Below are 27,348 nucleotides of genomic sequence, written 5' to 3'. Positions count from 1 at the left end.
CCCGAACATCATTTGTTACCCACCAAACCTATCTTTTTTTTCTAAGGCAGCAGTGTGGCAAAGCGGTAACAAAACTATAAATAATACGTACGAAATATGGCGAGCAATAAGTAAATACCGGCCACGCCCATCTTCTTTCTTCCATTCCCCGCCCTCATATCGTAGATGAGAAAAACTCAAGCGAGAATCATAAATCAAAGTTAATGGAGAGCGATTAATTTGTGCCCCTCTCTGACAAAGAGCAACAACATATACATATACATTCATACATAGAGCTGCGAAAAAATATTCTACGTACCAATTGTTAGTTTACAAACTAGTTAATATAACTGCTTATTTAATAAGGTTCAAATGAATTTATTGGATTTATTTATATTTGGAATTTCGAGCTCTTTAAATACATTTTCTATAAGTAAGTACTTTTTAATAAAATGGGAGTAAGAGTACTAGGTTTTAAGCTTCGCTGTTGAGCACGCTGCACACTTTGGAAAACAAACTCGTATATCACGCACGCCTGGTCAGAGATCGAGGGAATTCTCTGGATGACAGGTGGCTCAGGTGTAAAGAGGAGTCCACCAGGTGAGGAGAGACCCGAAGAAGTGTCAGACATTCGTTGCCGAATCCCAAAAGTAGGCAACACTTTTACACCCTGCTATCCCGATGATGATGATGGATGCGTCTCGCTTACGTGGATATTTCTGGTAGGGGATCTATTACGACTCAGCTAACTGTAATTCATAATGCTAACATGTGTTAGCATGACAATATTCGAAAAATGGCAAAGTGGCAAGCATTTAGCTGGAGGCACAAATTACTTGACTTCAATGGGGGTCCAAAGCCATAAATTAATTATGCTAAGCTATTTTATGGCGGGGGGAACTGAAAATAATTGAGTGTCGTTAGGGCTGGCCAAGATAGATTAATATGAACTCTGGTTAAATTAAATGCTGCCTTAATCCACTTAAATAATTTGGTTTATATAGTTATGAACATATATAAGCAACTTAAATCAAAGTTTGAACATTTTAACATCGAGCATTTAAAGGAATAAAATGTGGATCAACTAAAGCGAGTAAACTAGCTAAAATAAATCCAATTTTTCCAAATCCAATTAAAAGGAACAGAACACATCTTTTAAGAAGGATTACTATCTATACTTTCATATTATATTATTATTATCTATTTTATACCATTGATAACTGGGCAAGTCCTAGTTTTTTTATACGTGACATCAGACATTTCTAGGCAATTGAAATTTAATAAACGGAATGAATATGCAGACGGCCAATTGTTAAAAATTATCTGAGCTGCGTCAATAGGGTTCCTGTTGGCCAAGTGGCCAATAAATGCAATCAAATGATGCCAATCTCTCTGGCGCACTTCACTTCTCTCTCTTTCTAAGTATTTGCTACTCTGCACTTGATGCTTATTCCCTTCCTTTTCTGTCTTTCTGCTTCTCTCTCTGTCTTTTGTTTCACCTTGCCAATATTTGCACTTAAGTGCGACCATAAAAATTCGATGCGATTCGGGGCAGCTGTGAGAAAAGAGAAAGCATCAGGAGCACGAAAGAGATAGATGGAAGGCAGTGAAATACGGATAGAGTGGGAAGGCGGATTTCACTTCTTTGGGGGGTAATTGCAATTTTGTTGTTCGCTCACGTTCGCCTTTTGCCATGGCTTTATTTACACTTGAACTTAAAATTGTGGCACGCGCACGACGTTTACACGCACACACAGACACGCAGTCACTTAGGGGCACACCGAACACGCAGGAAGGAAAAACCAGACTGACGTACAAAGGGGAGAGCGGGATGGAACAGGATTTCAGGATAAAGCGTAAGTTTTCAGTTTCTGATAGTGGGGTTTCATGATAATTCAATTTATTTGTATAGTGTTCCAATCACAATTCGTGCAATTTAACATATTCACCTTGTGTCTTAATAATAGTTAAGTTTCTACGTTCCTAAATAATTTCCCGACTAAGAGCTCAACTAAAACATTCTTAAATATTACCCCGCATAAACGTCCATCCTTACCATTTACCTGTGGAAACGGGTGGCTATATGTGGTGGTCCTTCAGCCGATTTGTAATCATCGAAACGTTTGTTCAAGAACACAGCCACACCTTGTCATTTATTGCACTGCAATTGAAGTTTAACTAAGAAATTGTTAAAGATTGAGTGTCGCATCGATTGTAAAGGGGCGGAAACTGAAATTAAAGCCTTTTCAGACCAGTGGACCATGGGACTTTCAAGGGGAAACTACCAAGTGCGACCACCAGACAGCTCCCCTTTTTTTATCTTGCCTTTTCGACGATATATGAACACCGCAACGACGATCCTTAGATTTGAGAACAGGGAGTAAATACTACACAGAAACCGATGCGGAAAGTGTTTGGGGTAACCCTTCAGCTGCGTTTACATCAATTACTTTGAGAGTTTTTTAGCCGATGGGGGCTGAAAAATGGCGAGGGAAGCAAAATGGGAATGGGAATGGGAATGGGCTATTGGAGAGCAGTTGGATTGCTGTTTTGCCTTTTCAGCGGTCGTCAGCGCAACGAATTTCAATTTAACAAATACGAATTCGAGTGCCCGCCAAAAAAGAAAATAGAAAGCCCTTAAGGATCGACGATATAGTGTGATACCCTGTTGATGGAATACCCTAAAATGATTTTTAATTTTTCCAGTTATTTCTTTCTGTCACTTAAGTATGACTAAAATATATACATACGTACATAAATATGCAATTACCTAGAAAAATGAATAAAAAATTAAGGCAGAAGGGACCATAACAATATTGTAGATATTTAAATCTTGAATACTTACCTCAGTATTGATATTAATAATTTTAGCAAAATAAAATATGCTATAAATAGTGTACCATAATACTCACCAACAAGTTTGGTCTACGAATAAGGCCGGGTAAACAAATTCCATCCATGTGAGAGGATGATGGGGAAATGGGTGCTGGAAATTCTGCGGTTGGGTGGCTATTCTGCCCGCGGAATCAGAGGGAATTCGCTGTATTTTTGCGTGTTTTTTTTTTCACGCCGCGTTGCCACGTCAAAAGGAGTTGGCCAAGCATATAAATTAAATGATGGTCGGCGTTGGGTGATTGAAATTAGGCGGTCGACAGAGCGATGGATGTAAAAGTTTCGCGAATGAAATTTAAACAAGTTTTTTTTGAGGGTGGAAACAGGTCATTGCATTCCACTCGAGAGTTATATTAGGAATTTCTGCTGGAACGAAATTCTCACCACATAAATAACGTGGCAGAAAGGCAAGTTCTTTAGAACCATCTAAGATATCGCCTGGACCATTTATCATTCGGGGAAATGCAGTCGGAGCCATTAGGGGAAAGTGCAGTCGGTTCCCGAAGTTATGGCATCCATGGGCCATGTGTCAATGTTCAATGGAGTCCTGTTCATGGAAGTCGCAAGGATCGGGAAAGGGGTGACACGGAAAAGTGGATAACATCGAAGCGAATGAAATATGCCGGAAGAATGTGGTGGCAGAGAACCCACAACGATGATTATGTGGCAAAGAAACAATCCATTTAAGTAATCAAAGACTGAATAATGGATGCAACCTGTCACGTTAGGGACTTCATCGCTGTAAATAGTTCAGTGGAAGTATTTAAATTTTCTTGATTGATGGCTCAGCATATCTAAATATATTGGGAGATTTTATAAAGAGTACGGTGAGCTTATTTAACGATTAACGACTACTTAATATTTAAAATTAAAATTCTAACATGAACAATCAAATGAAATTTTTCGCTTAGCTCATTTAATCTGTGTTCCAAACGGTTAAGCAGACAGATTCATAATTACAAACTGAACAAAGCTTTTCGAGTGGAACATCTTCCTTTTCCAAAGAATCAAAGTGAAATAAAGTACCAACTGAATTAAGTTATAAAAGTTCGTAATTGTTCGCCATCAGCGAGTTGACTTCCAATGACTCGTGAATATCGCCCTCGAGACCCTTTGTGCGCTTTACTCCCATTAGGAACATTAGGAATTAATTTTCAGGAACTTTTTAATATGCCGTAATAATTCGTGATTCTATCCGGAATGGAGTGGCCTACTATATTTTCGTGACCCTTTGGTCCATTCGATTTTCGAGGTGCTGGGAGCCATGCACTGGTGACCTAGGCACGTGCAACTTTTCTGTGGTGAAGGGAACTTTGAAAATTGCGCATACGCCACGTTGACCCGGGTAACATGCCAGGTGTTGTGTCAGTATTTGGCATTCCAGACGGCAGCCCATCAAGCCAGCAGCGGTCAGCAGAAGTGTCAACAACATCTGGAGTGTGGTATATGAAAATGGAGCTGAGGTTGCAGCCCTAGAAACATATCGGATTTTTGCAGTTATGTGAACCGAAAGGTTCCGGAAATAGAAAAATTAAAGTGGAGCACACCTACGAATTCGGAATAATTAGGTTTATTTGATGGCTTTTGTTTGCGTATAATGTTGAGAATTACGAATATCTTACAATAGGATTACAAAGGCGAAAACAAAAAATTCAGCTAAGACAATTTTTTTTTAAAGCTTTCCTGCAAACTAGGACTACTTTTTCTTTATTAAGCCCTGTAAAATGGCAAAAAAAGGCCAAACAAAAACCGTGCTAACGGAAATTGCTGAACAATACGAGGAAATGTAACACGCACACACTCAATTACATGCCACACACGAGCAAACACACCAGTCGAACGCACACCCACACACTCGCAGGCCAGACGGGCAGCAAGGCAACACTGTTGGTGGCAGAGTCCACAATCCACATTACGTATACGCAGCAGCAATGCTCGAGTTGAGTTGAGTTGACTTGCGGCATGTTGACAACACTTCGCAATTGGGTTAATTGTACATCGACGCGCTTTTCTACGAGCTCTCCTCCAGCCAAGTGGAAAATGGCTGAGCCCACTGCCCTTTAAATATGGGTCAATGCATTGGGCCAAACTTGAATGCGGATGGGAATTTAAAATCGACTAATTTATATTTAATATGTTTATTCTGGCAAATTATCTACTTATCGAATATATAATATCAAAAAACAATAACTAAAAATACATAGGAGGAAAAACATATTTTCATTTCAATATATTTGACAAGTGATTTATTCCTTTTTTTCGCTTGCGGTTTGTTAATAAATTAAATTTTCCTAAAGCGGAATAGCAGCATATTTTTTTTAGTGCACCTAACGTCTTTTTCTTTGAAAATCACTGGAAAGCCTTTTGGGGGCATATTCTTCAAATAAAGAAACTCAACCAATCTCAGAGTTCTCGAGTTTATCCAGTCAGTAGTTTTCTTATTCTCACCACATGTGATGGTTCTTTGGGATAGACCAAGTGCCATAAATATGCAAATCTGTTACGTGATTTCTTTTACAGATTCTGTGATCGTAAAGCAAGCTATCAAAAAAAGAAACCTCCAACGAAATACTTTAAATGGGAACAACGTTTTTTGGGGTACAGCACTATTAAAGATGAATTTTAATTTTTAAGTTTGGTTTAATTTTATTGGATTTCAAAAATAACTAGCAATTTTAACATTGAAAAGCTAAACTGTTCCCGTAGAATTTTGATTATAAATCACTCAAGTGTTTAGCAAACCTAGCTTGAAATGTTTATTGTGCAATGGATTTTTCCAATTAATTTATTCTATTTGATTTTAAACGTTTAGCAAACCTAGCTTGAAATGTTTATTGTGCAATGGATTTTTCCAATTAATTTATTCTATTTGATTTTAAACCACCTCCAGAACTCTCGATATATTAATCACTTTAAACATTTACTTAACCCATTTTATGCTGATTACGCCCCGCAATTAAATGTTAATTAACATGTTATACTTGCTGTGGGCTTTTTGTTTGCTTTGTCAGAGAAATAATAATAAATTAAAATTCATTTAATATGGTTGCAAATTTGCATATTTAATGCATTCGTCAGTATCCCCTGGTCCCCATACGTCTCATTTTGTCGCCAAAATATCCCCTATTAAAGCGCGGAAGTCATTTAAAACGCATTTAAACGCCTGATTTTGCAACAACTTACAATGGGTGGAAAATAAAGGGTAATTTTAAGGGAAGCGAGGCATACGGCGCCTGTAATTTGCATCCACCTCGTGCATGTAATTTAAAACAAGAATAAATGCTACAGTCGGGTATCTCGACTTTAATATACCTTGTAATCTGCAAACTATTGGAAAATTTTAATAACTTCTGAAATAACAAAATATTTAATACCCAAACAAGACACATAATTCAATAAAAAAATAATCAAAAAATGTTTCACTTAATGGTAATACTTGGAAAAAACTTTAACAAATTCCATGTATCTAGAATCTGAATATATATCTTCTAGTACTTGTTGTTTTCGACCCTCACACATTTTAACAGTTTCGGAAACGCTAACAGGTACATACTTTTTAACGAATCTAGGATACCCTGCCTTTTCGAGTAACGGGTATAATAAATTAATGAAGCGAGGAAAATTTACAAAGGAGACATACCAAAGGAATGGCCTCAGGAAGGAAATCCAAGGTGCTAGGGGAGCGTTTACATTTGACACATAAATTACAGGAGGGAAGTTGCATTCGACGCCCTGGAAATGTCGGCAATTATTTTTATAGTGCAAGACGCTTTATTAATTTTAATAAAGTTTATTGCTTTCTTAAGCCCATTTTTCAGTTTACTACATCGAATAATGCATTTATCTTACAGGAAAATAAATAAAGCGCAAGTTCAAACATTGGGACCCATTCAATTTTTACGTCGCGCCTGTTGGTGAATACAGTCCTTAAATGGTCTTTTAGATACCATTAGCCAGTCCCATAATTGTCGTTCACTCCTCAGCAGCTGACCGGCATTAAAAGTTTTTACTGTCCAGCTCTAATAGCAGTAAAAAAAGATGACCCTAATGGAAAGAAACATGGGAAGAAGCAAGCCGGCATTATGGCTGGATTTTCATACTCATATGAACAATCCTTTCCAGTTCTGGGTGAATTTTTTAGCCTTTCAAATTTTATGGCCTGGCATTAAATTGACGCCAAATGGCGTAGACAGCCAAGGAAGTGAGATGAAGGTACCATATATGTACATTTTATTCCGGGTTGGAGGAGGGCGGATCCTTCCGCCCCAGCTCCTTCTGCCACAACAATTTAATGCGCTTCAGCTAATTTGCTTTTTATTAAGAGATACACGAGCATTCGCCACCAAACGGAGTCAGCAGCTGCAAGGAGGCGTTGAATGAGCAGGTGGGCGTGGCACGAAAGTAGAAGGCGGGAGAGGGACAACAAATTGCATGTCCTGCGGAGAACCTGGCCCCCATACCGTACACAAACAGCATGCACGGCATATACAGCTATCAGCTTATTATGCTTTAAATAAGAATAATATTAGTAACATAAAATTATAGTTTTAAATTTAATAAAAAGTTATAACATTCTTTCAGAATGTAAATTTGTTTTTCTTCGACAATATTTTTATACATTTCTTTTAAATTTTGTAACCCGAACATCTCTTAAAAGTTGTTAAGAAACTTGCGAGGTATCCGTTTCTCTTGGCTTTCTTACTCCGCTTTTATAAACAAAAAGAAAAAACATCGGCGGCAACAATTCAATCCGAGTCATTCAACAACATTCCTCGGCATCACCCCTTTTATCACCACTACCCTCCGTATTTTAATGCAGTTTTCGGAGCTGCAGGATTCGCCGTGTTCTGCAGTAAAAACATTTAAAGCGTGTATAAATCGGGAATTTATGGCTGAAGCCAGAGCCCAAGCGGCTTTAAAAATTAACAGCTTTAATAAGCTGCGTAAGAGTTCTTACAGAGAATAATAAATAAATACAAACAAAATAACCGCAGCGGGTAATTAATACATTAGCGGGATTGAAGAGTAAGCTGCTCTGTAAGGATACACGAAAATTGATTACCCATGCAGATCGAGTGACAACAAAAGTCCAAAGCAAAGGAATATATGAATATATGGAATATCCAACATGTATAGCCGATAAGTTTACTTTAATTTAATGTAGTAACTTAAAGTATTGGTATTGTGGTGTATTTAGATAAATCCCTCAGAATTCCTGTGCGGTTAGTAAACATGTTTTAATTATCTTTCAGGTATCAAGGCAACCTATCCCCACCTCTCGAAAACTGGCAAAAACAAAGACGCCGCCAAATGGATTATGGGCGATTATTTATTTGGAATACAAATGCATGAGAGAGCATTTCAAAGCGTTGACGTCACAGATTTGAAAACAGCGAAAAAGATTGCATTGACACTTTCATAAATCGACGGCTGACTTATTACCGATAATTGGCTGGAATTGTTATGGCCTGGCCAGCGTATTTATTTATTTTCGTTCTTCACTCCACCCGACGCACCAGATTTGTTGTAAACAAATGTGCTGCCGACATTAAAGAGGCCACCATCAAATGAAAAACCAAAGAACGATGAACATTAAACGTTCCGAATTGTGGGCATTAAAAAACCATTAACATAAAAACTAATATTAAATAATATAAACACACCATGGCCAAGAAATCAGCCCGGTGGGGCGCAACATTTAGTGCTGTTATGATAGGGAAACGAACATATTTAAGGCACTGTTTCTTAACAGTGGCCAGCAAACAGGTAAACTGTTGGCCAAAAGACCACCCACTTGGCCATGTTAAGCGTTAGCAGTTTTCGGAATCACTTAACATTTCGGTAGCCGTGGAAAAGGTGGATATATAGCACATATAGATACACGAACACCACTTCGGATGAACAGCTGTTCGGCTGCTGCCTTTTAGCCACTCAATGGGCCATCATCATCATCGTATTTGATGTTAGACACTGAATTTCTTGGGCGGCTTCAGTCGTTGCCTGTCAACAAAACGATGCGAACGTGTCCAAAAGCCTTGCTCTTCAAGAAAATAAGAATTAATACTTGAATTTATTCGCGAAACGGACTGAACAACTTTCGATTTTGGAGTCAAGTGGAAACACTGCTGGCCAAATAAGCAAATCTTTTTCCAAAAGGCTAATTATATTCAAATTCGAACCGACCAAATGTAATTTTAAACAAGAGATAAAAACTCGTGAATATTTAATAAACCAGATATACGCACAAACTGCACATCAAAGAAACGTGTTCTCTTGCCCAGAAATAATCTTTACAAATCTAACAACAAAAAACTGCCGAAAAACGCAATTTGGCCAAGGTAAATATTATTTCTGCCATATCGTACTATAAATCTCCCTTAAAATGAACTCCAAGGTACTGCTCTCTGTCGTTCGGTGCATAAACACAAGTTACGATTCCCCTAAGCCATAATACATGTATACAAAATACCAAAAACAAAAAAACAAACTGAATAATACAAAAAGTGTCAAATTTATGCGAAGCGGTAAAAGACGACAGCCAGAAATTTATATGGCTTATGAGTTGAGTCGAGTCGAGTTGAGCTGAGCTGAAGGATGGAAACCTTTCCATCTGGTCTGTGTGTGTGTGATTGTGCTTTAACCTCAAGGATTTTTATTTGCCTCCTGAAATGCTTTGAAATGCGGCAGAATTGTTGAATTGTTTTGTTTGCGTGGGTGTCAACTTGTTTGTTCTCGTAATTGTGTTGTAAACATATTTTGTATTCGCATTTGGGCCCTCTTGCTAGGCAAAAATTTCAGAATTCCAGAACGCTTTGATGGCCATAATAACATAGAGTAATTGTTATCAGATGGTGGATAATCATTTTCCCAATGCAAACATTTTTTGAGTGCCTTAAATTTGTACAGGCTTACAAAGTTCTAAATTATCTAGAAGAAATCTTGTTCAGACTTATAACTTGCCAGAAAGTTTCCGTAAATTTATTATTTATCAACTTTTTTTAAAGCTTGCCTAACTATCCTCCTACTCATTCTTGCAACCAAAATCTTACTATAAGTCCAACTTCCAAGTCTAGGAGGAAAAATCATTTCGAACAAAAGAATGCTATGGGACATGTAATATTAAAGAGGCTCAGTAGTTGCGGATAAAAAGATAAAAAAGCTGAGATTTCTTGCCTTTGTTCCGCATATTTTGCCTTTTGTGACAAAAAAAAAAAAGGCGGCCAAGTCGCATATGCCATGTCATAAAAGTGTTCGCGAACAGTAAATGACATAAAAATCATGAGATCAAAAAGTGAATACGAAATTTCCAAAATTGGCAAAATAAAAACTAATTCGACTTCTACATTTTTGTATCTTTACTACAAATTTGTATAAAACAGTAGCCATACCCTGCTGCTTTCGAGTATTTACTGTACCCACTTTCATTATGTAGGTGGTTGGTATATATTTGCGGAAAAGGTCTTTATGTGCCAGCGAAATGGTTTGCCAAATTTGTCAAGAAAGCTGAATGAAAGGGGAATCCACCACATGTGCTGCACCCATGAAAGCAGATGGAATTCGGAATCCTTAGTGCCGAAAGCGTTGTAATGCAAGTGAAACTTTCACTGCAGGGGCTGTCAGAGTGAAATGCAGCATACTTTTGGGGGCAGACTGCCAAATATCTCACTGAGCCATTTTCGGTAGGGAAAAGCTGCAGAAGTGGGCCATTTCACTCCCGTTTTAACAATGCAGCATCAAGACAAAAAGGCCAAATTAATAAACGACTAGAGAGGGTGCAAGAACGGAAGGGAGCCGCCTTTGGAGACCGCAAACTCAATGCAGATAATTAAATGTAATTACATAATGTGTTTGTATTTGCGACTCTTCCGCGTCCATTTACGTGTCTGTGCACTTGCCTTTGCTTGTGTGAGTAATTACGTGCTTATTGCCAGTAGCAGTATAAAAAACAACAACAAAACACCAACAATCCCGGACACACAATGTAGCAACTATCTAAGCCCATGAGTTATGTTATTGCTCGATAGTCGAACGCCCTAATATTTTTTTTTTTCAATGAAACAATTTTTTGAACCTTATTAATACATAGAACAAGTTTTCTGCTTTAAATTTATTCAAATTTGACTGCATCTAATTTTGCGCCATTTATATGCTCAAATAAATGTGCGCAGCTAAAAATGTGAAAATTGATAAAATAAAAACAGCAATCAAACAATTTTCAATTTTATTTAAAGAGCGTCGTTTCTTTGTGCAATTTTACCAATTATTTTTTGAAATATCCAGGTTTTAAGTTTAAAAACTGCTTAGCTTATAAACGAATTGGCAGTATATTTACGGAATAAAATGTCCTAGTTAAACACCTTCGTTTTAATTTGAGGATTTTGTAAAGGCAGCTTTATTTATTTCTGTATTGCATGAATGGCTATGTGTAAATTTTAATTATCGTCAATGGTATTCGATAAGCACTTAATCTCAATTCATTTTTGCAGAAATTGCCTTTCATTATTTTCTTTGATGTATAAAATACATCAATTGTCTTTCATTATTTTCTTTGATAAAATATAAAATATACCAGAACCGTTTTCATTTAAAAAGCCAAACCAACAAATTGCATTGTTTTCGTTTAAATAAAAAATATAAGCCTTCCATCATGTCGCTCAACATCAGTCAGAAAACAAAAATAATTTTGAAAAAACAAATTAAGTTCATCGGAATCGCACACACCGCTCAGAATAAAAGTGTAATTAAACTGCAAAAACAATCTGACGAAAGTATCTGTGTATGAGTAAATATATCTTTATTACGGCATAATGTGCTTCTGTTATTTGATAAGAGCTTATGACGATGACGCGCACGTTATTCGGGGATGGACCCCGCACCTCTATCCTCGCTGCGGAGTCAATAAAATGTAATTAAATCGACATTGTTATCACCAGCAGACTAACAAACACAGACAGACCCCCGCTAACACTATCGTGGTATCTATGCATTTGTATAAACAAAACAGATACAAATGGCTTTCCGATATTACGACTCAAAAGATACCCGCTATTATTTCTGTCGCTTTGTGGGCCTATTAAAAATTAAATCAGATCGATTTGTTTCGTACCAAAGATTGGCAAATGATGAATACATTATTAAATCTTTTAATTAGCTTTCATCTTTAAAGAGAAAACAAAAAAGGATATTTACACGCCAAATTGCTGGGTAGTATTAAAGTTTCTATCTTAGGGGAATATTTCCCTCTATTGATAGCAAACTTTGGATCTGGTTTCTGTTATTGTTTTTGTGGATATAGTTGCCGTTATTGTTCGTGCAACTGAATTGAACGAAAATAACAATTAAAATAGCAATTTTCTATGTTGGGAGCCGACTTGTTTGGTCCACTTAGACAACCACAATCACCAGATAGCCAGCACTTGGTTAGCAATTCTAATTGCATTTAAATTGATTTTAATAGTTGAGCACCCAAGTGGCCAAACATTGGCCTAATTTTACCTGAAAATAAAACAAAGCCCATTAACAGCCTATGTAGAACAAAAAATTAAGACGTCCGATAAAAGCATTTAACTGTAGAAAAAACAAAATTCGCTTAGCTCTTATTGATTTAGTAGCATTGAAAAAATAACTTTTAAAAAAGTTCCCAGCTTAAAAGGTTACCAGAGGCAAATAATGAGCTCAAAAATTGATCTAAATTGGAAAAGGAAAAGTTTGCCAGCCGCAAACCAAATTAATTTCTCAGTTGGTCTCCACCATTGATGGAAAAAAATTCCCAAACTAATTGTGCTATGTGAAATATGTAAAAAAAAGAAAACTGTTACAAAATGTAAAAAGTTTTACTGGAAAGAGGCCAATTAAAGTTGGCAGTAGAATAAAATAGGGCCAAATTCTGAGTTCTATTCAAATTTCATTCCTGACCCCTTAAGTTGTTTATCGCCACTTCAACTGGCCTTTCCGTATACCTCTCATTGACCATCTGAAGCACTTTCACTTTGATTTATAATTTTTCGGGTTTCCTTCCGCCATTGAAATTTATCAAGTGCTATCACTTGGCCTCTTCCTGTAACGCTTTTAATTGAAATTTCAGTCAAAGGTGGTCCCGAAAGCTGTTAAAAAAGTCTAACCCAAATGGATGGAAAACGCGAAAAAGGGATCCGGGGAAAGCAAAGTGGCCCCAATGAGCTGAAATGAAATTAAAAGTTTTTTCGCGGATTGCCAACCGAAATTTAATAATTTAAATGAGCCCACAATTGCCTATCGCACTTGCAACAAAATAAACCAGAGAAAATTGTACTCTTCCAAGGTCAAAGGCTAAAATGCCAGTAAATACAGTTAATAAGTAATGTTTTTGATTCAAATTTTGTTCTCTTTGAAAGTGAAATTGTGTTGTATTCAATACGTTTATTTGTAAAGCGTTACAGCATTTCAGTAGAAATTTGTTTACGAAGGAATTTTTCTTTTCGCTTGATCCTTACTCTACTTAACCTCTGTAATTTTGTGGCTGCCTTCATGGCAGCCAGGTGAACTGATGGGAACGAACTGCAGTGGATAAGAACGTCAATTACAACTTGCAATTACCCAAACAGATGCAATAACCAGAAACCCCTATGTGTGAGGAGCTGCATATATATGAATCATCCTCTCAAAATACCTCTTTTTTCCTCGCAGCAAATGAAAATATCCTCTTGACAGGACTCCCGTCTCCCATCGATCCCCTTCTTTTTTGCCTGCATTTTTCGACTGTTTTTCTGGGTACCCTTGCAGTGGGTTGGGCTACACTTCCTTCGGCTGTCCATTGCATAATTCAGTCGAGTCCATCTTGTCCTTCTGCCTCCACTTTTTGGATGCGACGAGAGCAGCGAGTGGGCGAGTGGTCAAAATACAGATTCGGACTCATACGTCAGTTCATCAAGCCGAGTTCAGTTTGGCAGTCCATATGTGTTTCGTCCTCGAATTGCCGAATTGCCCTGCCTTACACCCAGTGCTCTAGGTGGCCCTGCATTATTGTGGTAGTTTCATTTCCAAATTGAGTCGTAGAATTCATCCATTTCTGCTTGCCACTAGATTTCAATTCCTTACCAATTGAGAGTAGCCTTTAAAGTCCAAAAACGTTGGCATTAGCTGAATCATTTCAATTAGAGCGGAGCTACAACATTTTGTGGGATCACACCGAAGAAAACAATTTCATTCGAAAAATCACAACAATTTAAGACACAAAAACATTTATATAATTTAGTTTTTAGTCACATATCCTTTACATAACTTTGTACATAGTGGAACTTAAGATGCCAATCATTTTATTGTTTCTATGAGTTTTTAACCTTTTTTCCCAGTGTTTTTTGCGGCAACATCTGTCACGTCATCGTGTCGGGCCATGCGGTCCTGGTTTCATGGAAATGTTGGGCAAAATTGCGGGCACACACAACAGACCAATTCGGTAGGCGGTCCTGAGTTATGCGTGGATCTGTCAGCTTGGCTAAAATAGATGGGTAATGTTTGCATAATATGCACGTCATTTTGTATAGGAAATCAGTTGCGACCACTTTATGTTAATGGCTAATCATGGAACCTGTCAACGCGATATTTTGTGAATTTCGACGAAAATAAAATAGTTAAAATATAATCTGTTATGCGCGGAATTTAGTTTTGTTGACAATCCTTAAATCTAACTGATTATATCAGTAAATCAGCTTGAAAGCATTTTAACCTTTTAATAGCATATGCAACTTTTCATTGGTCCTGTTTCTATCTAGCGGCCCATAAATTTGCCGAAAATAGATTAGCTGTTTAGTTTCTAAAAAATATAAGTGATTTACTTTGACACCAGTCCTGTTCCACTTAGAAAACAAGAAAAGAATATAAGCTACCCAGGGATGGAATTGTCCGTCCAGCCGATTGAAAACTTCAAAGTGCAACAAGTGTTTGGAGTCCGGGAAATTTATCGATGGCAAAACTTGTGCTCCCAGTGAATTACGACAAGTTGGTCCCTAGGGGAAAATTCTCGTGACTCCGCTTTTCCTTAACGTTTTCTTCTTCTCCGGACGAACTCGAAGATAAATGTTTGCAAGTGGTCGGTGCTGCTCCCTTCCAATTCCATAGGTGGCCCTTCAGCAATGTCCTTTGAGAAAGCAAGACATCGGAGCCAGGACACGGGGACAATCTGTGTAGGTTGCGAGTGGCGGAAAAATTTAATTGTGCAGTCGGGTGACTAATTGAAAACTTTCAGCTTGAATGATGAAAATAGAAAAAAACTTGCAGGGCAGAAAAAATTGAGAAATTGCTGCTGAAAGTTGGATTGTCTTGTTGTCCTTGCTTTTGTTGCCTGACAACCAGGAGAGCCCTTGTTACATAAAATCAGTAAAATGCTTTGGCAAACTATCGATTGCATAAAGTGATTCAGTGGGATTAATTATACCCGAGCTTTGTTCTTAATTGTGGGTGACAACATGTGATGACGATTAACAATAGAAACTTTTTAAGATACTTTCTCAGTCGAATTTTCTATAATTATTGATTTTTGTCATGGCTCTAATAAAGCATATGCATAAAGCAAAAAAAACTAATATTTCCACTAGATGTTATGCCAAATGACACTATTGCGTTGCTAACTTTATTAATCCCATCAAGAGCGAAACCATTTAGCATGTTTTATAGCCTCGTTCTTGGCCAGAACAATTTATGGACTCTTTTCTGCCGGAGTTTCCTGTATTCATTTGGAATATTTAGAGGCGCAGTCATCATTTTTATGGGTTCATGTTTCACTTAGCCAACAGTCGGTCGGTTATTTTGTGGTCATAAATTTTATGTCAACTTACTTAGGCTCTGTCATGTTCGAAAAGTAATAATTTTCGTGGGTCTGTTCGGTTAAACAATTTCAATGATCTGAATATAGGGTTTTAGTTTGCACCCATCCCATTTTCCTCCTCATATTTTTATACAGAATCATGTTTTGCTTCTGTGTCGCTGCTTTTTACGATGTTGACCTCCATTTCGACTTGTGTATGTAGTATGTTCTTTCCGATACGATTTATTTGGACACTGTCCGTTTATCGCACCATCACGTCCTGTTTTCCGTTTCCTTTCAAGGAAAAGAGAAAAAGTCGACAAATTTATTGCAGACAATCCTTTGCTGTACATACTTTTTTTTACAAGCCAAAGGCCGATGATGAGGTTGAGATATTGGTTGGGGGAAGAAAATTCTTATAGACTGCGTGAACGACTTGCAACTTTGTCACATTCCATCGGCATTTTACAAGCATTCCCCATCCACATATTTTCCATTTTATTGTTCAGTCATCCTACACATTTGCATCTTTTTCTCAACGTTTCAGTGCCTATCTGTCTGTAATAAATGTTATTTCATCGTACTCTATCTTGAGGTGCTTTATTCACACAGATATGCATATATGTAAATTAAAACAATTTAAATATTTTTTATTGTGATAATATACATTAACAAAAAATTTAGATGTAGTATTTTATTTTAGGTTTTGCCGAAATATTTTTGTATTTTAAGAAGAGCATCACTTGCTGTAAGCACAACTTATATCTTTCTCCATTTAAACGCTGACTGTAAAATGGTATATTCGTGTGGCAATTTAAGAAGCAATTGCTATGGAAATTTCGTATCTTAGAATCTTAAAATATAAAATGGCGAGAAAGACCCTTAAATGGGAATAGCTTGTTATTATTTATTATTGTTTAATTTCCCAAACCTGCACTTAATTTCGTTTATATTTTCGCTAGTTTTGCCTTCATAAATTCTAAATCACTTATCTGGCTGCTGTTTTTCTTGCTTATTTCGTGACACAATTCTGCTCACGCACGAGCTGTAAGCTATTACCAGGATGAATATGAAAATCAAAAACGGAAAAATCCACAAGTAAATAAGCCACTGCACTGGATATGGGAACCCACTAAGTTATCTTTAAATTCAGCACGCGCTTTTCAGGGGTTTTCCCAGCTCCCTGAATTTCCCACACCCGCTGTCGCAGTCTTGGTCCGTTTTCATTTCCATTTCCCCTCTGCGACCATAGTTTTCAACCTCGTCTAGACACTGATTTGAGTTGATTTCGCTGTTGCTGGATTCAGCTCTCCCCGCTCCCCTGGCCATAAATTAATTTATTGTCTAAATGGTGGGGGGAATCTCATAGTGGATATACCAAAATGGGGCGCTTTGGGCTGACATTAAATGTTGCTGAAAGAGCGCGTGGCTCATTTTATTTTATTTTTATATTCTGCGTGAAAATTCATCGCCAAAAGGACGGCTATGCCACCTTTCTAAATCGATTTTGGTATTTTTTTTTCGGGCGGCAGACCGAAGCAAAAATTTAGTTATTGAGGCAACAAAAGTGGAAAAAAATAAACAATATTTGTAAGCGAGAAAATAGCACGAAGTGGTCTTTTAAATTTTACTATTTTTGCTCTATAAGTGCAGTAGTTGCAGGTCATATTCATGAACGACAAAATTTAAAGAATAAATTACATTTTTAAATGAACAAATAATTATGATGAGTAAAAGATGCCTTAAACATGCAAATAATAAAAATATTACTTTACTTTATTTCACTTACTTTATTACTTACTTTACATATTTATTGTACTTAGAATAACTTTTTATTATAGACTTATTACTTTTAATAGTACCCAGATAATTGTGAATAATGACATTCCTGTTCAAAACCTAGCCTATTTCTTCATTTTTGATTTCGTTTTAAAGACGCTTTATATAAATATTAAATGTACAGCATTTTTGTAATTTCTTTATCTATTTTTTTGGTGGAATCCAACCTCACACGATGTCATACACACACAGACACACACCCTGGGTAGCTGTAAAAGTTGCGTGTCCATGGGGCGTGGCCCGCCCCTTACAAAGTTAACAAAGTGCCTTTCATGTAGGCGTTTTATTTTACCTTAGCATTTTCCTTTTTTTTCGTGCACTTTATTTTGGTTTCTGTGAAAAATTCATGAAAATGGTAAATGCTTGCTCATGTCTTTGATTGCTATTGTTTACATATTGTTAATAAATGATATTTTTAGTATCCCACTCTGGGACGGCTTGCAACTTTTTATATCTTTCATTTAACTCACTTAAAGCGGAGAAATGAAATTTTCGGTAAAATTGTGTTTTTCCCTCAAGGGATGTGTACAAAATTGTTTTCAAGGGTAATCCAGATTCCTGGAAAATTGAACGGACTTTCAAGGCCTCTCCAATAATGGAAAATAATCCTTAAGCTAAATTTGAGTTTTCAAGTTATACAAACATAAATAAGTTGGCCTCTTCAAAGTTAGCTACTCTTCTATTGGGCTAAGACGGTTGCAGTAATGTGAATAAATAAGTTAACCCATTTTGTTGCATCACCTTTTTAAAATATTTAATTAAATTGTAGACTGTAAATTTGTATTTACTTCCCAATTTTAATGCTCGTTTTAATTTGTTGTCTCCCTGCTAAGTACGAGATTTATATAAATCCTGATTCTGGTGTCCCTGCTATTAGCATGAGAAAGCTCCGCGGGAAATGGTCCAGTATCATCCCGCCGAGGGTTCCGGATCTCTATGCCCTCCGCTTTTGGTCTATCCACTGCGGCTTATTTATGCGCGCATGTCGGCGTTAAATTGGATAATGGAAATTGGATTCGAGCCCGAGGTTTTCTGGCCTAAACGAAAACGACCGGCCCGAAGGCCGTGTTTATAACTGAAACTTTCTGTGGCCAAGTCGATGGCACTTCACTTGATTACGGGCCCACAAGGGCAAGGCCGTCAGGCGATGGCGACACGTGTGTCTCGACACCTGTTGAGGTGGGATAAATCAGGGGGAAATATTAGGAGAATACTGGGTCCGGGCCATCTGCCCTACGCCAACATCGCCTTATTAATATTAATGAGCATATGGTGGGGGCCAAATGACAACAACCAAAGCAAAACTTTCCGTGGCCAACATCCTAGCCGTCCCTATCTTCATCGATGGATGCCAATGTCATTTACGATGTGCGAAAATAAATATTTAATTATTATAAATCATGACCTGGCCAAACGACAATGACGTAGCACCCGGAATCCAGAATCCGGAGTCCAGGTGAGAACGTGATCGCTCCGCCGCCGCACGAATGAGCAGATACGGACGCTTTAGCCGGATTCAAGTCGAGACCTCGAACATGGTGTAAATACATAAACTATGGCAACATATTTTGTGAGGCGTCTACTAATTCGGGTATATGTGGGAGGTAAACGTGTGGAAATTGACATCGTAATTCATTCTATGAGAACCTAAAAAATGATATAAGCTTAAAGAAGTGCCTCGAGTTTAATTTATGTAATTTTCTGTACACAACACATGGTGGTTTATATAATCAGCTTTCCGGTTTAAACAAACTTCAACTTAAGCCACCGAAGAAAGCCATTTCAATAAGTCATTAAACTTATGAAAGCATCTAAGGTTTTATTCCCTAATCACGATGCAATAAGGGCTCAGTTGGCCGTTAGGGAATTACACTCCTTAATTACTTTGATTTTCGTTTAGCTTCTCGATTGGATGCAGCTAATCACATTCATTCGTGAAATCGCATCATGATTGAGCTCAACAAACATTAGTTGGCCAATCGGCCTAATTCACCCATGTGCAAATGGATATATGATTCCCTGCCAATTCCCTCGCATTGATGGATGGTTAGAGGTGAGCTATTTTTGTGTATTTACCAATTAACTTAGTTGACATAAGCCGATTTGGCGTTTATTTGCGGTTCGAGGGTTGCCTAACAGATCGAACGAAATTTTTAATTAAGCAAATGGCTTCCTCACTCGGAAATCAAAGGAGCATACATATGTCGGTTTTTATGCTTGGAAAAACAAATCAACAGAGCGTTCAAAAGTTGAAAAGCCGAAGAACAGAGAGCTCCTAAGTGGAACTTAACCGTGCACCTCACGATGGAAGTGAAAATTTATGCCACAGACGACCAGAACAAAGCCGAGCAGGAAGATGCGGAGAGAGCAAAAGTGTAGAACCGGGGAAAATGGGAAACTCTATGCATGACAATGACTTTGGCCAATGAGTGAGAAAGATAACAGCTAAAAGTTTGCCCACCGTGCTCAGGTGGAACAAAGGCGCTAAAAACAAAAAGGTATTTTTCACACGAAGAATGAAAATACATTAAATTGTGTCGGGTTCTTCGCTTGAGTTTTTCTTAAATTTAACAAAGTTTTGCTAAGCAGCATCAAATTTAAATAAAAATGTAAATTTACTCAGTCCGGTCCTGGGATTAATCTTCATTCATCTTAAAGGTTAAACTTTAAGGCTTTGAAAATCTCAAAAAAGCAATAAAATTACTAAAGCAATAATCATGTATCCTTCTCATTGCCTTGTTCGCCCACTATACAATCTTACCTGCAACCACGGACACAATGCATGCTCACTGCACCTAATATAGCAAGGGTTGGCCATGTCATATTGGCTCATTAGGAACGAACGATGGCCCTGCTGCTGCCAATTATGGTTTCATCAGTCACTTGGTCATAACGCAACCATCCGAACCCCTCCTTTTTGGGGTGTCCAAACGCAATGCACATGGAGGGAATAGCCCAAATCACATATCTTGTGCTCCACTGGTTGGATCAATCGGTAGTCAAGCGTTTTATGTCCTTTGTGAGCGGGTGTGGAAAACGGGGTCGGACTTTTGTTAGGCTTGGTGCCATCATCGTCAATGGCAACATGTTTAGCAATTGATTGCTAACCTTGTTTGTCCCGGCCAGAAGCTGGCTGTCGAGCGAACGAGACCAGACAACAGGACACGCTCACTGTCGGGACATTTTCGAGTGGCCACTCCACTCCTTTTGACCATGCCATAATTATCGGCACATATGTCCGTCTAATCAAGGTGCGGAGAAACAGTTCACGAAATTAGTCTTCTGTCCTACCTTTGAATATCAAAGAAGTGTTCATTTGGAACATTTTGAAAACAAATTGGGAAACAATGACATTCAAAGCTATTCGATTATTGTTGTTTTTTTAAATTAGCATGATTACAATCCTATCAATAATTCTACCCAATAAGCAAGCATGCTTAATAGTATAACATTTTTATTTTAATCTAAATCTAATCTAAACCTAATCTTGGCCAAACTAATATTTATATAATACTATATATAAGAAGAACGCATAGATCAAAGGTAAAAGTTCCTATCTCGCCTTTTCGCTCTGTGTACCAATTATTATGTGGCTGGCATCAAAGCATCTGCATTCTAGGCAATTAAGGAGCTTAATCCAGGGGGGTTGAACTTTAACCCGATCGGGTGGCTAGGTCGTTAGGCACAGCTGGTGTTGACCCACTTAATTCGGACTGAGAAGCGATCATAAATTCCGTGGCGATTCGCGCAGTTTATCTAACTAGGATTACGCCAATTAATTAATCAACGGAAATGCTATCTGCCTTGACTTTCCTTTGAATGGTTGGGGGAGTTTCCGCCCTCGCGGCTATTTCCTTTCACTTGGCCTTGGCTTGTTGTAATGCTGGCTTTTTGGCCAACGAAAAACTTGAGTTCACTTCTTATTGGCGTGTATTTGGCCAATGTCTGCTAAAGTTTTGGCTTGGCTACTGGCCGAGAAGTTTGCGACCTTCGTGGAGCTGTGTGCTATATCATATATGTTCTGTGGTTTCTTCTGCCGCAAAGTTTCCATGTTTCACGCCATATGGACGACGTTTTACTACAACGCTTGTGTTTATTCATTTTTGACGTAGCACGGGGTTCTTTGGAAACCTCAAAACAAATTGCTTATTAATTGTGGGCCAAAGTTTTGCGAAGAGAACTTAAAAATAAATCATTTCATTTGGTAAAGCCCAATTAGAGAAGTTACTACATAATTTTCAAGGGACCAAGTGACAGGCATTGTTCGTATTGCATAATAATGAATAATTTGAGTGATAGTTGTTTGAACTTTCAGGACACTTCTTAGTATTGCGAACTCATCCCATCAAACTGTTGACTCATTTCAAATTCTATTTAATTATATTTCTGGTCGTGGCACGAACAATAAATTGAGTTTATATGAATTACGCCTCTTCTTGTGGTCTCACTTTATGAAAAAGTTAATTGCGTGTAGTTGTTGGCGTTGTGAAATGGATTTTTGTTGTGCCGCTTTACTCTGCGCTTTTTTACTTCATTTTCCACTCGCCTTTCATTTTTCACCCGCCGGAAAGCGAATCATTTTTTCGCACGCTGAGCAGTGCGAAGAAGGCAAACACAAGCAAACGAGCAGAATTTCATATAGTTGATTGCATTGTCTGCAGGAAGATGTTCGCACGATGATGCAGGACATGCAGGACTAAGGACTTCGAAGAGGGTGGAGTGGTCCGGGGCAAGGATAGTCTCATGAAATGCTGATAGCATGCGCTCAATATTGTCAGTAAATAATACGCGCTTGTTAGAGCCAACTGCATACCAACTAAACTGAACACAGTGAGAATAAACATAACAGAAAGCTGAATCTGCTTATATCTACTTTCATAAATTTGTATTAAAAGCTTAATACTTTATAAGGATTTATTCACTTATAACACTAAAATTCGGTTTTAAATAATAATTATAATTAAAAACATATATATTTGAAAACTTCTTTGTTAAATATTTCTGTTTTTTAAATTATATATATATTTTTATACATATGTTTCATTTGGATGCTGAAAACCTGTGTTCGTAACTAATCAATCTTTGTGGGCTATCCACATCTCTTCATTGCAGAAACCGCAGCGTGTAACATGTGACGTCATAGGCATAAAGTATGGAGAGCATATTAAAATATTTTCCATTTAGCTGGATTAGCATGCATTGTCGCATTGACTGCCACACAACAAGTGGAAATTAGCAGGCAGCTACTGTAGCCGAATCGAAATGGAAGGTGGATGGTGGCGAGGAGGAGGATGTTTGGACGGGAAAGCCATCATGGAAGGACACTCGACACCAAATGGGGCAGCTGCAAGCCGCAGAAACAGCAGCACAAGGACCAACATCGCGACCAACGGCTGTGCCCATTCGGGCATCCTGTTATTTGTGCTGACAGCGATGACACTAACGAGCTTAATAACGCCCACAGAGCAGCTGGCAGTGGCGCCAAATGGAACCACTCTGCAGCAACTGGAGTCCGTGGAGTCCGAGTCGTATCCATCCATAAATGGCACTCTGAATGTAACAATGGTGACCAGTGTGCGACCCCACCTGGACCACAGGAATCGACCGACGCAGCAGAATGGCAGTCACTATTTGGAGTACGACGATGATGGCCCGGACTGCTCGTACAGCTACAACTTCATCCTGAAGCTCATCACGATGATCCTGTACGCACTGGTCTGCATCATTGGGCTATTTGGCAACACCCTGGTGATCTATGTGGTGATGAGGTTCTCCAAGATGCAGACCGTAACCAACATATACATCCTGAATCTGGCCATCGCGGACGAGTGCTTCCTGATCGGCATTCCCTTCCTGCTCTACACAATGCAGGTGGGCAACTGGCCCTTCGGCAACTACATGTGCAAAGCCTACATGGTGAGCACCTCGATCACCTCCTTCACCTCCTCGATCTTCCTGCTGATCATGTCGGCGGATCGCTACATAGCCGTGTGCCATCCCATATCCTCGCCTCGCTACCGAACGCCCTTCGTATCCAAGTTGGTTTCGGCCTTCGCCTGGATGACATCCGTGCTGCTGATGCTGCCGGTTATCCTTTTTGCAAGCACTGTGCAGTCGAGCAACGGCAATGTGTCCTGCAACATTGAGTGGCCAGACACCCAGAACTCTCACACCGACTCCACCTTCATTTTGTACTCCCTGGTCTTGGGATTCGCCACTCCACTGACCTTCATCCTGGTGTTCTACTGCCTGGTGATCAGGAAACTTCACACCGTGGGACCCAAGCACAAGTCTAAGGAGAAGAAGCGCTCTCACAGGAAGGTCACCAAGCTGGTGCTCACGGTAATAATATATGACATTTTGATTAGTTGTGGAACTTAGCATTCCGCGTGATTATGTTCAGCTTTATATATATTATTATTATATTGTGTATATATTCTCGATCGACTATAAATTAATTGTTTTAAATTTATATAAAGAATGAATTTTATAATATTTATTCAATATACTTTATTATTTTTTGATTTCTCCACAGGTCATAAGTGCGTACATATTTTGTTGGCTTCCACACTGGATTTCACAGGTAACTAATTGTGTAAATTGCAGTCTGAAAAATTATTATGTTTGTGTACTTTTGAGGTTTTGCCTATTATTTTATCCTTTTAGATTGATTTTTAAATTATTTTATCCTTTCGTTAGTTGTACGGTTTTATATAGCTAAAACAAATTAAGAGATTTCTGGGGCTTGACATGAACTGGACTTATTTGCAAGAGCAATTGTAGATTCGTTTTTTATTAAATATTTTCCAGGTCGCTTTGATCAGCTCGGCTCCACAAAGATGCGCATCCCGTCTGGAGCTGGCCGTCTTCCTGGCCTGCGGATGCCTCAGCTACTCCAACTCGGCCATGAACCCAATACTCTACGCCTTTCTGAGCGACAACTTCAAGAAGAGCTTCATGAAAGCCTGCACATGTGCTGCCCGCAAGGATGTGAATGCCCAGTTGCAGCTGGAGAACAGTTTCTTTCCCAAGTTCGGCAAGGGCAGGCAATCGGAGCGTCTTCTCGGTGGCAATGGAAAAGGTGGCGCCCAGCGTGGGGCATTAACCAAGAAGAAGTGCTTGGCGGCGAGAAACAACAATGCTCCGATGGCTACTACAACGACGACGACAACCACCACGACGGGCACGGATGCGGTGACCTGTCTCCAGCCGCCAGTACAACAGGTGCCAGCCGAGATCCAGGTGGGAAATCCGGCCACCGTGCTGGTGGTCAATGCTGAGACCAACAACTGTAAACCGCCCGTGCTGCACACGGACTTATAAGACCGGGCTCCCTCGATGCCCCTGGAAACGGTGGTCTTCATCGCGCGGAGGTGAGACCATCAGGTTGAGCTGGACCTCGATACGGCCATCGATCACCAGCTTACGAGGCAGTCGGAATGCTTGCTATAGGTCGCCTAAAATGATATTCACATTTTTTACCATTACGGCAGAGCTTTGCAAAAACGGGTAAATTTAATCCCATTTTTATATGATCGAATCTCAGCAAAAAGGAATTTTTAAAACCCGAATAAATAATTCTTTGTTTATTATTAATTATATATATGTAGATGTATAAGCTGTTGGTATATTTATCCTTACTAACAGGCCGAAGTAGTTTTTCGAAACTTTCCCAACTTTTTACATTTTTTCATAACGAAAGTATTTAAATGCTGGTTTAAAAACAATAGGTATTTATAATAATAAATAAAAGTAGCTATTTAATAAATAAACAAAGTTCTGATATAATAATAAATAGTTAGTTAAGGAACTTTAAGTTGTTCTAGTTCTTATGACAGAAACAGAAGCCACGAGGCAAGGAAAGCAACTGTAGCTAATATCATATGTTTGCCGTTTTCGCATTTGCGAGCTTATCAGATAAGGGTTTGTATAAGTTTATCATACAGAGTTAAAAAGTGTGCATTCTTTAACTGTCGTTTTCAGATTTACATACTCCTGTAGGATAAGATTAAAAACCTTTTAGTGTTGGTATGCTAGAATAAGTTTGTGTAGCTGGTTGTGGAGCAGTTTGAAAATTGGAAAAGTAACGAAAAGGTTAACAGGTTTAATCTTAACGTTCAAGAAAAGACTTTGGAGAGCCATTTAAATTTGTATTTAATGTCGACTATTTGCAAGGATCCACTAAAGTAAAAATCTAAATACAAATATTCCATAAATGCAAATAATTCCATTGGAAATAAAACTTACAATGTACTCAATATAAGCTCTACAAATCGAATTAAACTGCAATGTGATTGTTTAAAAATCATGAACGGAAAAAAGGACAATTTGCATAACGATTCATAACAATAATCTTATACGAAGATTAATTAGCTGTGTATATTTTATTTTACATTAAGCTAATCGTTTTTTTAAACACATGCGTGCATTAAATCAATTGTGCATTCAATGATGATAATTTAATTCAGCGAATGCTAATGAAGTAATACCAACACATTTGTGGCCATAAATATTAAATAGTGTAAAAAGATAGCAAACAAATACAGTTACAATAGAACTCTTCTTCATTGTTTGTATAACACAAAATAGTTGTACGATAAAATTGTTCAAACAAACTCACAGTAAACTTTGACTTTGACTTAATTATCGTAAACAAAAGCCCGAATTATCGTTGGGAATGTGGGAAATCACTTTTCTCCTAAAATGTATTTGTACTTTTGGAAGTAACATAGGCTAATGTGTACGTTTAATAAATAAAACCAAAAATATGTACTATTAATTGTCCAAAAAATACAGGAAAACGAAGAAAACCAAAGAGATAAATGTAACATTTTTCAATTTTAAGTGTAACTTAATTGAAGCTATTCGTAAGTGCTTAAAAATCTAAATAAAAATAAACAGTATTTTAAAAGAATCCACAAGCTTCCAGAGAATGGTTTTCTTTCCTCATAACAGGTATCAACGATAATTTTATTTGTTTACTCTCGCATGGAATGGTTTTATTTCTAGATTTTATATTTCTGGCACTGCTCGGTCGTGCGTGAAACATAAGTATGAAATTATATAGAGTAATGGTATATCGTTTCCATTTAAAATGGAGACAAGCAACGAAAGAATTGTCAACATAAAAACAAAAACTATTTTCATGCTTCGTCTAATGTGCAACTTTCTTTTGACCAATCCCCACATCTGCAGCATATAAAGGCAATACAAAACGGGCGGAAAATAAGGTGGCACTGGAATATTGCAAAGAAAATGCAATGAAAAACTTCGGAACATATAATGAAAGTTTCACAAAGAAAGCAACATAAAGCCTTGAACTGACAACCAAAGAAATTGTAGTGGCAGGCAGGAAGGGAAAGTGGGAAAAACTGCCCACAGGACAATGACTTTTCCGACAGATGGTGAATTATAAAAGCAAGAAAATTAAGTAAATATTCATCTTGCTAGAAAAAGCAATAATGGTAACTCGATTATAACAAAGAATGAAACTTTTCGATCTTAAAATAACAATCCGTAATGGAAAATTTCAAAATGCAATATACTCACACCTTCATATTTTCCCCAGATTGATAGTTTTCCAATCGTTTTTCACGTCAGTCATGATGTTACTTGCACTTGTGGAAGGTCATCCTCATGCTCTTAGGTGGCATATTGTTGGCCATGGACTTCATTAGCAGGCAGAGCAGGCAGATCGAAAGCAGGGAATTATGGTGAGCTCGGCTGCATTCTGATGCACATAGCCATATGCGCGACCACTTGGAGAGTTTTAATGGGAAATCGCAGACCGATGCGATGATGCCCCCTGCCATTTCACTTGCAAACACCAGCCAGTTGAAGTTTAAGGTCAGGGCAGA

At 38.1% G+C, this 27,348-nt stretch overlaps 1 protein-coding gene across 2 annotated transcripts; it reads left to right on the top strand.

The window, feature by feature from the left end:
• The first annotated feature begins 8,877 nt into the window (after positions 1 to 8,877).
• LOC117141204 (somatostatin receptor type 2) lies at positions 8,878 to 26,282 on the top strand. Of its 2 annotated transcripts, none has more exons than XM_033304556.1 (4): positions 8,878 to 9,209; positions 22,604 to 23,833; positions 24,027 to 24,074; positions 24,302 to 26,282. In XM_033304556.1, the coding sequence occupies exons 2-4, from the start codon at positions 22,754 to 22,756 to the stop codon at positions 24,812 to 24,814; spliced, it is 1,641 nt and encodes a 546-aa protein (XP_033160447.1). In that variant the 5' UTR covers positions 8,878 to 9,209; positions 22,604 to 22,753; the 3' UTR covers positions 24,815 to 26,282. The 2 variants fall into 2 exon arrangements, with proteins under 2 accessions (XP_033160447.1, XP_033160448.1); XM_033304557.1 differs by lacking the exon at positions 8,878 to 9,209 and adding an exon at positions 19,734 to 19,989.
• The last annotated feature ends 1,066 nt before the right edge of the window (positions 26,283 to 27,348 follow it).

Source organism: Drosophila mauritiana, chromosome 3L (assembly GCF_004382145.1).
Source record: "Drosophila mauritiana strain mau12 chromosome 3L, ASM438214v1, whole genome shotgun sequence".
Classification (NCBI taxonomy): domain Eukaryota; kingdom Metazoa; phylum Arthropoda; class Insecta; order Diptera; family Drosophilidae; genus Drosophila; species Drosophila mauritiana.
The sequence above is the reverse complement of the archived record's forward strand: the minus strand, read 5'-3'. Positions and strand labels throughout refer to the sequence as shown.

What these genes read in the sequence shown, in the direction of transcription:
- LOC117141204 (XM_033304556.1), top strand. Translation starts at nt 22,754, where the DNA reads ATGGAAGGTGGATGGTGGCGAGGAGGAGGATGTTTGGACGGGAAAGCC. An exon ending in TCACCAAGCTGGTGCTCACG is followed by an intron (nt 23,834 to 24,026) that starts GTAATAATATAT and finishes ATTTCTCCACAG; the next exon opens with GTCATAAGTGCGTACATATT. An exon ending in TTCCACACTGGATTTCACAG is followed by an intron (nt 24,075 to 24,301) that starts GTAACTAATTGT and finishes AATATTTTCCAG; the next exon opens with GTCGCTTTGATCAGCTCGGC.